Source organism: Strongylocentrotus purpuratus, unplaced genomic scaffold, assembly GCF_000002235.5.
Source record: "Strongylocentrotus purpuratus isolate Spur 01 unplaced genomic scaffold, Spur_5.0 spur5_scaffold_1, whole genome shotgun sequence".
NCBI lineage: Eukaryota > Metazoa > Echinodermata > Echinoidea > Camarodonta > Strongylocentrotidae > Strongylocentrotus > Strongylocentrotus purpuratus.
In genome coordinates, this window is record NW_022145594.1 from 23,596,192 (window position 1) to 23,608,929 (window position 12,738).

At 37.9% G+C, this 12,738-nt stretch overlaps 1 protein-coding gene across 1 annotated transcript; it reads right to left on the bottom strand.

The window, feature by feature from the left end:
- Positions 1-1,367: 1,367 nt before the first annotated feature.
- LOC579886 (ficolin-2-like) lies at positions 1,368-7,374 on the bottom strand. Its single transcript, XM_011670971.2, has 4 exons — positions 7,350-7,374; positions 6,198-6,343; positions 4,924-5,185; positions 1,368-1,838 (listed from the first exon to the last, which is right to left on the bottom strand). Exons 1-4 carry the CDS (start codon positions 7,372-7,374, stop codon positions 1,585-1,587), a joined length of 687 nt encoding a protein of 228 aa, XP_011669273.2. The 3' UTR covers positions 1,368-1,584.
- Positions 7,375-12,738: the final 5,364 nt, after the last annotated feature.

Here is a 12,738-nt window from a genome sequence, read left to right on the forward strand (position 1 = left end):
CCCACTTAACAAAACAAACAAAAAAACCGGATACACATTAGTATACTTGGGGGAGAGAGAAAGAAAAAATAATGAGTGCAGTTTTCACATTTTAATGAGATTTATTGAATGGAAGAGTAAAATCAACCCAAATTTCTAAACGATTATAAACGAATTTTTATAATTCATTGCTTTCCTTTCATTATTCATAACCCTCCCAATCTAAATAATGATAATAATAATATGATGATGATGATTATAATGATAATAATAAGCCGGAGAAACACTAGCGTACGGGGGGAGGGGGGGGGGGGCACAGGGCAGAATGCGGATAGGGAGGCAGACTGCACCCTAATGGGTGGCCAGTGAAGAAACAAAAGAGAGGGAGAAAAGAGAGAGGAAGAAAAGAGAGAGAAAGAGAAGAGAGGGAGGAAAAGAGATGAACAGGAGCAAGAAAAAATATTTTCTTTGGAGAGGGCGTTATACCAAGTTCAAAGAAAAAAAAATTTTAAAACCTTCCGTAAAATGTGTTTTGCCTCTATGAGTTAAATGACAATGGAATAGCATAGTCTCCAAACAGGAATTCATGAATCAACACATTGGCTTTATGGCCAGCACGCAATTGTTTATACCGGCGAGAGAGAAAAAAAACACTAGTCTTTATTTCCATGAATTGCTGGAGAATTAAATTTGAATGGGGCTCCCATAACCCGCGTGTCTAGATTGACACCTCCAAGTTACCTCCCCGAAAAAAAATCTACTTTTTAAATATTCATTCGGTTATATATACACAGATAAAACGTTGTTTAAAATGCTAACAGTTCATTACAATACAACAGCTTGTTGAATTTTTAAACAGGTCTTATTATTTGTAAACAACCCTTTTAGACGGTGTTTTGATTGTGCATAATGATCCATTCCAAACATACAGAGTACAGTGCTAATTAGACACGAACTCAAGCTCAGATAAAATAACTTAACATAAATATTTAAAAAAAAAGATAAAATAACTTAGTTTAGCCGCAGAGGGAGCTAAACAAGTATGACGAATCTTTCATTTGGGTTAAAAATTAATCGCGGTTTTTCTGGCTTGAAAAAGACGTCACGGTCTTCGGACACTCACAATGCGGCTTTTCGTGGGCGAATCGCGCATCCGGGTTAACTCAATACAGTTTTCATGCATGCGCTCTCAGGTTAAAAGGCTGCAGCTTCTCGCACATGAGAATTAATCCAAGGCGCCTAATGATTGTAACAATAGTACTAATAAAAATATGAGCAATAATAAAGTTCTCTATTTCTTCCTCTTTCCTAAATACATGAATATACAGTTTGTAATTCAATGCATCAGTTTCGTTGTTAAAATTCTTGAAGAGAATATTTGTGAACACTTATTAAAGCAACATGGCATAACTCCCTTCAAATTAAACTGATATGAAAATAATTAACACTGTTTTGAGGGTGTTGTAATTTGTGTCTTTCTTAAAGGGAAAAAAAGATGAGCAGCTGTGTGTGAAAAGATACAAAATGTGAAATGCGGTGCTCGTTAGTGTCCTTTCGAAACCCCGCGATAAACAGGTCCCTCCTTGTATCACATGCCTTTTCAATTTACGTCGGGCGGAGCTTCATAACCGTCTTCTTTAGGGAGTAGTAATAACCACGCCATTGTTGCCAGACCACACCCTTGTCGCGATTTAGGATTTGCTCATTCAGCAAGTATAGGCCGTTGAGGTTAGAACGAAGGCAATCCTTGAACCACCAGCCTCCTGTGAAATGACCGGCGCAGCTGCGTACCGGTGCACCATCATTATCGCGGTCCCGTGTACTGAACGGATAACCTGCATGATTCGACATACTGTCACCTGCATAGGAATGAGAAATGATTTATTGTATACACATGATATAAACTAGAAGTGTGGTACGGTATGTCACTGAAACAGCTCCCGTAGGATTTTTGTGCCAAAGATGATTTTTTTTTTTTTTTTTCATTTTTGGATTCATTGGGGTCTAAGCTCTCAGAATTCAAAGTTCAAATTTTCCCGAAGACACCAAATTTCCCTATTGCGCGTTATATAAGCCATTTTGGCGCCCAATATGGACCCCCCAGGAAATGAAGGAGGGGTCTGAAAATTTGAACCCCATCATTTTTGGTCAATTGGGACCCTTTTGAAGCCAAAACAGCAAAAACGTCAACTTTGGCACAAAAATCCTACGGGATTACATACCATATCGCACTATACAGGGTGAGTCAGAAAAAATGTCCCACTTTTTAAAAGTTGTATTGTTTGAAGTATGAATATTTAATTACGGGTTTCATGATATGCCTTGATAGAGTTATCCTCCCAGTACATTTAGGTACCATTTTCATTTGAATCCCTTCACACATGACTGAACATCAGACAAAAGTTTATTTATTAAGAATAAATAATTTATTTATTCTTTACAAGACTGACTGGTGAGGAATAAAACAGTCATTGAACAAAGACAGTCAGACAGACAGACACACACACATACACAAACACCCGCACACACACATTATCGTGTCATATCTGAGAGAGCAAATACCGTATTACCATAATAATGTATATGTTTTATTATCATATTCTGTATGCATTGTATTATCATTATCATATTATAATTATCAAAATGCTATGCTTTCAGTCGTCCCTTATTGTGGTAGATATTCATTTTGTATATCTTATTCTTAAGTATTATTTTTAATTAGTACAATTAATTATGCAAATATGAAAGTTTGACAATTTTCACTTTTTCACTTTTTTAAAAATATATTTCAATAGACAGAATCCTGTACACATGAAACAACTGTTAGAAGGTTGTAACACTATTCAGCGAGATACACTTAGCCTGAACCTGGTCATAACAAATGAAATAGGAACCTTGAAACATATTTTATGTCATAAACACACATATGAATTGCAAATGGTTGTGTTCATTGCAAATTCAGGCATATACCATTAGCATATGCAATGTATTTCTTTAGATCAGTAATCTATTAGTTTTCACTTCTAACTCTTACTTAAACTTTCATAAAAATTGATTTAGTTTGACCGTTTTTAATGTTTTTTCTTCGTATTAATCTTTTCTTTGCTTTTGTTTGTTTTGGTTTGTTTTTGTTTGTTTTTCATTATATTATTCTTTATATATTGTATTGTTTTATGCAAATGAGAATGCAATATGTTTTATTCACCATGCCAAATGGGAATACTAACAGTACATGTAAAAAGATGGGTATAAAACAAAAAAGTTGCATTTAAAAACTCTGTATGTTATATATGGAAGATTTTTTTAAAATCTAATTTCAGTGACACACGATTTCAAAAAACTTCCTTAACACCCGGTTCATTGACCTGGTGTGCGCAAATTTGGTATCACATGATGCGCGAGACTCTAAGAAAAAAGGTCATGAAGTGTCACCTAAAACAGTAAAGCATTACGAGGTTATTGCAAAAATAGAGGAGAGGAGTCTGTTTAGGGTTAACGTTTAACCGTTTTATCTTATTCCCGTATAGCTGTATGATCGTATAACCGTAGGGCCTTTTAGCGTATGACACGGAACCATATGACCGAATTACGGTATTACAGGAAATCACATTTTACTGTATAACCATGTTAGCCTATTTTTACTATACCGTATTACGTATTCCGACGCAGTTCTATATAACAAGGGAGTTTAAAGTTTAAATAGAGAGCCCATCCAAGAGGCCCCTTTGAAGAACTCCGCTTCACCGCGAGTCTTTTTCCCCCTATCGTAACCCCCCTCTGAGACAGCAGAGCTCGTAAATTTCACTCTGGAAATTGAGTGACATAGTACAGTGCAGTGGTAGCACTAAAGTCCTCCCTTTCCACCAACAGTCTAGCCTTTTGACAAGGCCTCATGACTCTGGCTATTTTCCACCCCAAACAGCGGCTGAGGTGAGTCTAGATACCCGGGGTGAACGCGCGACCGAGGGGTGCTAGCCACGAGGCCTTTTGCAATCTAGATTGTACTGCTCTGCATGAATTACTATATGCTGACGTCATGCGAGGATTCGTTCGCTGATTGGACGCTACCATTTCGGTAGCGAATTCCAGTCGGAAACAAAGGTTAACATAAGAAATCCAATCTAGATTACTAAAGTCTACTTGGCTGCGCTACTCGCTCTGTCGTTCAGTCGGGTTTTCGCGATTAGCCTCTTTTTAGTCGCTCGGCGTCTATCAGACATGTGGCCTTGTTTAAAGCGCTACGAGCTCTGTCGTTCAGTCGGGTTTTCGCGATTAGCCTCTTTTTAGTAGCTCGACGTCTATCAGACATGTGGCCTTTTTTAAAGGCTACCCACAGCCCAGCCCAAAGCCCAGCCCAATATTATAATTATTAATAAAACTTGAATTCGGCGTAAATATTCATAATTGAATGACACACGCCCTAAGACTGAAAAAAAAAAATACAGCGAGCACGGCGGCTTATGCATCGCCGGCCAGTACTCGGGGTGAAAAGTGGTGATGAATAGACAACTTCTAACCCTCATCCAACAAATGCGCAAATATATAACACAATTTCATTTAGTTCTTTTGGGAGATAAACCTTTGGACTACCTTCCTTGCTATGTACAAATTGCGGAAATTTACGGAAAATGTTAATAATTCGATGAGAAAATTATGATGATGAGAAACTTGCATTCACTCCAACCAGAGAGATAAACTCTAATCTCCCTGATATAACCGTACCTACTGGGCAATTCCGTACGTTGCAATGTGTCCAATACGGCATCCCCAGCTCCCTCTCCTATTTTTTTCATGTACAAAAAAGAAAAAAACAAACACCCTAATTGATTTGATTATTTCATTATGTTAGTGATACCACAAGGAATCATATTTGGTCTGTTGAATGAAATAAAATAATAAATATCGTGTAAAGGACACATTGCAGGGGATCGCCCTATAACATACCTGCGTCTCCGAAGTAATTGCCAAGGGCCAGGGTGTAATCTGCGACCTCGTCCACAATACTGAAATTGCTGTAGGTGGCATAGCGCGTATGTCCTTCGAAGTCTTCCAGGTCGATCCGGAGCTCGTAGGTCTTCTGACGGGAAAGACGGTGGATGTTGTCGTTACCGAGCCAGTGCTCGGAGGAAACGTTTCCAAAACCATCTTTGTACTCGGACCAGGAGAGAAAGAAGTTAACGGAACCATCCTGTCTACGCTGGAAGACCTACACAAATAAAGCGAGAGTGGGAGAGGGAGAGAGAAAGAAAGAGGGAGAGAGCGGGAGAGGGAAAGGGGATAGAGAGAGAGAGAGAGAGAGAGAGATGAAAGAGAGAGAGAGAGAAAGAGAGGGGGATAGAGAAAGAGAGAGGGAGTGTGTATGTGCGTTTATTAATAAATAAATCAGAACAAAATAACAGCCATCGTGCGTGGCAGCGGAAGAGGGAAAGGGGATAGAGAGAGAGAGAGAGAGATGAAATAGACAGAGAGAAAGAGATAGACAGACATACAAACATAGAAAGGTAGAGAGAGAGAGAGATGAAGAGAGAGAGAGAAAGAGAGGGGGATAGAGAAAGAGAGAGGGAGTGTGTATGTGCGTTTATTAATAAATAAATCAGAACAAAATAACAGCCATCGTGCGTGGCAGCGGAAATCAGATGAAAAATAATCATTTATAACACTTTGAAAATGCGATATGTGCCATCAAGTTTTATGAATTTACTTTTGAAAAGTGTAGCAACACGAAGGAGAGTGGTTGTTACCACATTTTACTCCATTTATAAGGATACGCTGTCTAGCTTGTGGGCTATGAATGTCTGGGCAAAGACTTCAAGAAAATCAACCAAATCAATATCAATGACCATGCTGCAATACCAATTCTGTTCTTCATGAGGGCCCTTCAATTTACACCAGCAACTACCAGGTGCCCATTTAAACCTGAATGGAAAGTGGAAAATGTACATGAATGAAATAAGATAGAGAGCATATTGCCCCTGGTGGATTTTTAACACTATCCATTTTTCGTAAAATCAACTAAAGGGTCATTTTAAAACCCTATTTCCCATAAAATATATTTTTGGATGACGTATTACTTCATTGTAATGTTCGCATATTTCAACAGGTGACGCGCAAGACAAGGTTTATTTTCGAAGATATTTTCTATCGTGTTTCTTGAAAATCTTTGCGATCATGTTCAAAGTGGATGGGGTTGATAATTTCTAGCTATCATCATTTCTCACCGTCCAGCGCCCACCGTCCGTTTCCATATCACAGTAAACGGAGAGAGGATCACCACCATCTCCATCGGGATAGATGAGATACACCCCACTGAGATGGGATAGTCCACCAGTCTGAATCTCAGCGCAGTCACGTGGGAGTCTAGGAACTGATAGGAAATACAAAGGTGTCATCATTGACAGAATTTAATTTCAGTGGATTGGCCTATCATAACAAAAGGTTCCGGATTCGATCCTTGCTTGGTACTTACATCCTTGGACAAGGTTTACTTCCGACCCAGGGAGATATATTTACATGTCTTGCATGGTAAATTGGCTATATATTCTACAAGGTGTAATAAATGGGCACCTGACTGGTTCTATAAAGGAAAAATCTTCTTGAATGTTGTGAGCTTCAAAATCGATAGCCTAGCGAATAGAAATAATAACTTAAGTAATATCAGAGTTCTTTGCACCTTACGTGGTGGATGAGAGCCCTAGACAAGTATCCAATATCAGTAGTGTTCGACTAAGTTCAGGGATGGTGTCATACTAAAACTAAGGACGGTAGTAAAGCTATAGAAAATTTAATATAGAAAATGTAAAGTTGACAAGTAACGGGGGGGGGGGTGATCATACCAAAATGCGCATCAGAGGGTTAAAAAATAAATTACATTACATTACGTCGCTTTCGATCCTGAATGATGAAATACATTATTTCACTGAGAAAAAAAACACGTTAGGACTAAAATGGCAATATATGTACAATATGTATTCAGATTTAAAAAAATTACTGCTATAAAGTGCCACAAAAAAGGGCTTCAGAGTGCGAGTCAGCAATTCCAAAAGACCCTTGTACTGTTCACATTTTATTCAATTTGTTGACAATTCCTGAATGTCAATCTCCCATGGTGCGTCAAACACCGCACACATCACTGATGAAGCCATGGTTGAGCAGAATGACGCTTCGTGTGCAAGAGGCATAAAGTGCTTATAACGCCGGACGTTGAGTGGGAGGTGTAATTTGCTTGACGTAGGACTGCGTTAAAGGCCTGTGTATGTCGTATAAGGTCTAAGGATGACACCGTATAGACAATAATTGCAAAAGGATAATTGCATTAAAAATAGCACAGTCCTACGCCAGTAAAATGAACGAGAATAATATGAAATGCTCACCGTCCGTGGCGGTGACTTGCGTCATTTCGGCCGGTATGATCGTAGACATGTCCGTGAAGTCAGTCATAGGTAATGGTGCTTCTGTCGAGACACAAGATTCATAGAAATCATTGAATGTTAATATTGATGATCATAATGATAATAATAACACAAAAATCATCATCATAATTCGAAGAAGAATAAGATCAGGAACAAGAACAACGAGAAGAATGATAACAACCGAATTAGGGCTTTTTGGTGTGGGGTGTTAAGGGGATTAGCGGTACCAATCGTATTAGATTCTAAAATGCACCAAGTGCGATTTCTCCATGTGTAAATATATATGTAGATATTCTGGTTCATTTGAAAACCATGTTGTATTTCCGAAATGGTCTACAGGCCTAACTAATAAAGAGGTTGCATGAGATTCACCGTTTTAATACAAACATTGCTCCGCCCCTTTGCATTTCAGCTGTCAGAACTGTGGAAAGATTTATCAAAGAACAACTCTTACAAAGCCAATATCGAACCTTTTCTAATGCTGGTACATTTTTATGGCGGTATACCCCTTTCCCCCAAATCATTCAAGTACTAGTTCCCACGATCTATACCCCCCCCCCCCCCCGAATTCAAACGATTGAGCCCCATTTTGTAATGTTTTGCTTTCCTTATCGCTTTACAAATATTTCAAATCGACCCTCATGATGTTTTTCTCATAATGTCGAATCCCCTTGCCGATAATAAACAAATACAAATATATGTTTGTATTTTGATCCGTCGGCAAGGATACCGGAGATAAAACCATTTTACTCCCTCTCTCTCTCTCTCTCTCCCTTTGACTCTTTTCCATGTGTGACTGAAGACCACTTAACAACAAAAAGGCTTTTAAAAATAATCAATTATTCTTTTGCAAATACGTTTTTGCAGAATGATCTTTTATTAACGAGTAGCATCGTGACATTCTCACAAACTACGCTTGTTTTGATTTGGGTTAAGCGATTATCATGAAGGAGGAAACAAAAACTGGTTTGGGGTATATTTGTAATACTGATGCAAACATTTGGGGCGTGGAATCATCGTAAAGATAAAATAGTGATAATGATAAAAGTAATAATGGTAATAACAATAATAATAGTAGTAGTTATACAAATAGTAATATTAATGACAGTAATAACAGTTATACAACACGCATCTTCCGTATCGGAGCTCTTTCTTTTCTCCTCAATTTACCTTCTTCTACTTTCTGCAAATTCAAGCCTTCTGAAACATATACCACCGCTACTATTAGGTCTACTGCTATGATATTCTTCTAAACTCACATGACATTAAAAGAATTGGAAAGGTCACACAATAATCTTATTGTGTTTTTGTTACCTATATCTGAACCCCAAAACTTTGTTATATTGTTCTCACGCTCATTGCAATGTTTCCCTTGAAATCCAGGTGAACAGTGGCATAGATAGCTTCCCATAGTCTCCTCGCACCAGCCGTTTGCACAGAGCTTCTTGTCACAATCTATAAAAAAAGGGTATAAATTTAGTTTGTGTGTGTGTGTGTGTGTGTGTGTTAGCAGACATCCACTGAGTGAGTAGTGTGTGTGGGTGGGGGGTGGGTGGGTTGGTGAGTATGGGTGTGGGTGGGTGAGTATGTGTATGGGTGGGTGGGTGGGGTGTTTGTGTGGGGGAGGGGGCAGGGAGGGGGCAGGGAGGAGCAGGCATTGTTCCAGTAAAATTACCTCCAGATTTGTTTATTTTTTTTAATTTTTTTTAAGTGAATAACATTTACAATTGACATATATATTATGTTTAGGTACTTGTACGTTTACTTTGTTGCTAAGTTATTTATACTGCAAATACTGCTAATATAATCTATCAATCATTCATTCATTCATTTAATTTTCGCGTCCATGAGGTGCAGGCCTAGACATTATAGTTCGCATCACGACAATTACCCCTGTACAATCATCTCCCGGAAAATTAACCCCTGGAACAATGGACTTAGAATATTGCAGACCTTTGGAGGGACTTGGAAATCGTGGTATTTTTTGTTGTTGTTTAGAATGGCATATTTTGGTATTTAATTGTTGAAGAAAAAAAAAATCATCGAAAGGTCATAATTTGTTTGTCTCGCAATGTATGGTCGACAAGGGATCTGAAAGATCACGACGTTTCGTGTGCCGTTGCTACACTTTGTCAGGTGATAAAATATATTGTAAGAAAGCGTCTTTTATACTCTATGGAAGGACTGGGTAGGCGATAAATCTAGGCGATAAAATCTAGGCGATTTTCCCTCTAATTTTACGTCTGGTTCAAGATGAGTTAGGTGCATGAACTGCCTTCTATAGTATAATACTGAAAGTCCAAGTCTTCTGTAGAACCTGAAATAAAGTATTTTTTTCTTCTTCAACAATGAACTGTTAAAAATGTCAATTTAGTGGATATGTGACCATTATTTTACATTGTACACAGAGAGAAGTATATGAGACTACACAAACATGTGGCAATAAAATCGGGACTCATTTTTAAGCTTTTACTTGTCATATTCAGAATATGAAGGCATTTGAAGAGCCAAGCTTATTAGGGAACATTTTTTTCTATGATTTTCTTCCACACTTTGATAATAACAATGATAACGCTCACAAATTATTTTTCACCTCTCCCCAGAACTCAACCTTCTCTTTAAGTTGATCTTAGTCTTTGCGAACCCCCCCCCCCCCCTTACCTTATGCCTTTCCATGTGCAATCTTACAATAGCTAACGAAATAATTCCACATTCGGCTAGCTACTAGTATATACAGCGTAGCTGAATATTTTTTCACTTCATCGACAAATTGTCAGGAGGGACAAAATAATATTACCCCCCCCCCCCTTGCTCCTACTTCACAAACGCCAGTACATACTACTTTGTTTTGGCAAAAGCTACGACAGATATAAAGGCTATTATACTAATGTTGTTATAAGGTACATGTATTTTGTATCATAAATGCATTTTGTCACGTAATGAGAGAACATCACCAATCTGACAGAACCCTAAACGTGAGGTTTGCAAGGTAACGGGTTAATTAATTGTGGATATGGTGTTAGATGGCTACGGTAATGAAGTTATGTCTACGTGAACCAGCGCTTCTCAAAGTTTTCATTAACTCAAGGCCCACCAAGTGCTCTGTAGTATTGACAAAAATCAGATAATTTGTATTCCCTCAAGAAAATGTTCAATCAACTTTTTATGTTTAATAGGAATTTGCACAAATTTTCACTGACCGGTTCCTCTCAGTTTTGTGTTCCCATTAAAACCAACTTAATACCAGGATGGATTTCCCTCTTAAAATTCGATGGCTAAATACATGTAGATGGAGAAAGGTGTATGTTTGTTTTCAATGTGAGGTTTACTGTATTGAGCGCCGGGGCTTAGAGGAGGAGCCCACCCCCCCCCCCCCCCCATTGTCCATTGTACATGCTGTTCCCCCCTCCCCCCCCAAGCTTCGTAATTCCGGAAATGCATTGGTTCATAGTATCGCATGTTCACCAATCCTAAAATCAAAGACAACGGCTTGGAAAACTATATCATTCTCGGAATCATGAAACTTCAGTATCAAGGATCCTATTCAATTTTCGGAATTATGAAACCTTACAGCATTTTCGAAATTATGGACCGTTGGAAGAACGAACCATAGGAGTGGACAGCCTAAATGTTTGGGAGTTGTACACCCTATTTTATTTTATAATAAACCACCGGGCCAGGAATTTGAAATTTGTATTTCGGAATTTTGAATATTCATAAAATTTAACTGCGAAAAATGGGTGCCCTAATAATTAACGCCTACTTTTGTGTTACAAAAAAGACGATGGGGGTCTAAATGATTACCAGGAAATCTGCATGTTCTGTATCCGGGAGGTATTCCTAACTTTCCTTTCCGTCTAGGGCAACCCGCCGTCGGAACAGGGATTAGCTTCGGAATCATCTGTACCATACTGCCGTTGGTGTGTTGCTTCGGCAGACACTCGTTGAACATTGGTAAGGTGTAGTTGAGTCCAAACAAATTCTTGTGGCAGGTTTGTATCCTTTCCATTGCATCTATTGGCGCGGGTAAGGCTGTGTGTCAGAATGATGATGGTGATAATGATGTTCACGAGAATAACGATATGATGATAGTGTTAATGGTGATAATGATGATAACAATAATAAAAAGAATGATACTGATAATAATAAAATGATAATAATAATAATATTAATAATAATAATAATAATAATATAATAATAATAATAATAATAACAATAATAATAATAATAATAACAATAATAATAATGATAATAATGATAACAATAACAATACGGAGAAGAAGAAGAAAGATAACAAAAGTGTGGATTTTTGCATTGGGGTCTTGAGGTTGGGGGAGGGGGCACTGACATTTAATGGGAGCTAGGAGCACCAATCGTATTATGTTTATGAAATGTGAATAAACAAGGCTACCTTGTGTGGATGAAAGTGGTCATATCACCTTCTTTTCACTTTTTCCCCTCTCCCTCCCTTTTCCGTTCCGCCTTTTGTGGGTGCAGGGGATGCGGCACATGTGCCCTTTTGATAGTTAAGCCACTGCACGCTACAATGATCTTTTTCATCTTATTTATCAACGCCACCAGATAAAATTCTTGCTTATATAAATAAAAACAAACATCTTTAATGTTGGTTTAAAGCCTGTACAAAACACACATATAGAAATAAAGTTTACATTGTATTTGAGGTGATAAATCTGAGACGAACAAACGAAAAGTAGGCAAAAAGATTTCTGAATAGAAAGCAAAATTAAATTCCGTTTAAGTATAATAATACAAAATATGAATTATGAGTATATTTAAAAATCAGGAAAAACAAAGATAAGAATAATTGAAGTAGGGTAGCAGTAGGGTTTGGAATTTTCAAATTGAGGAGTAGGGTACATACCAACAGAAAGGAAGATTACCGTGCCATATATGCACTTCCAATGAAGTTTTAGTTCACGGGTCTGTAATAAGAAAAAAAAATTATAACAAATTATCATGATTTTAGACTTCTGATGAAACTATTTTATAATAAATTATCTATGTACCTTTGTCGCTTATCTTATGATAGATCATCTCGACTAGCATGCGTATTTAGGAGGTTACGTGCCTCCCTTATAACCCAAGTGGGATAGGCCTACCTTATAAGTACACAACATAAAGAATTTGCCCCCCCCCCCTCCCCCTTGAGGGGATCATCATACTGTTTTTTTTTTTTTTTTTTTTTTTTTGCTTTTGTCATTGGGCTGCGGCAAGGCGCTTTTAGTAAACTGTCACATACTCTAACTTGACAATTTACTCCAATGTATAAAGCCTTGAGCAGAGCCTGGTACTGCAGTCTCTGGCTGTGTCAAATAAGGAGTAGCATATT

Excerpts from the sequence above, each read along its gene's own strand:
- LOC579886 (XM_011670971.2), bottom strand. The coding sequence starts at position 7,374 with ATGACGCAAGTCACCGCCACGGACG. Across the intron at positions 6,344-7,349 it reads GCAAGTCACCGCCACGGACG|TTCCTAGACTCCCACGTGAC; the intron begins GTGAGCATTTCA and ends ATTTCCTATCAG. Across the intron at positions 5,186-6,197 it reads CGGACGGTGGGCGCTGGACG|GTCTTCCAGCGTAGACAGGA; the intron begins GTGAGAAATGAT and ends TTATTTGTGTAG.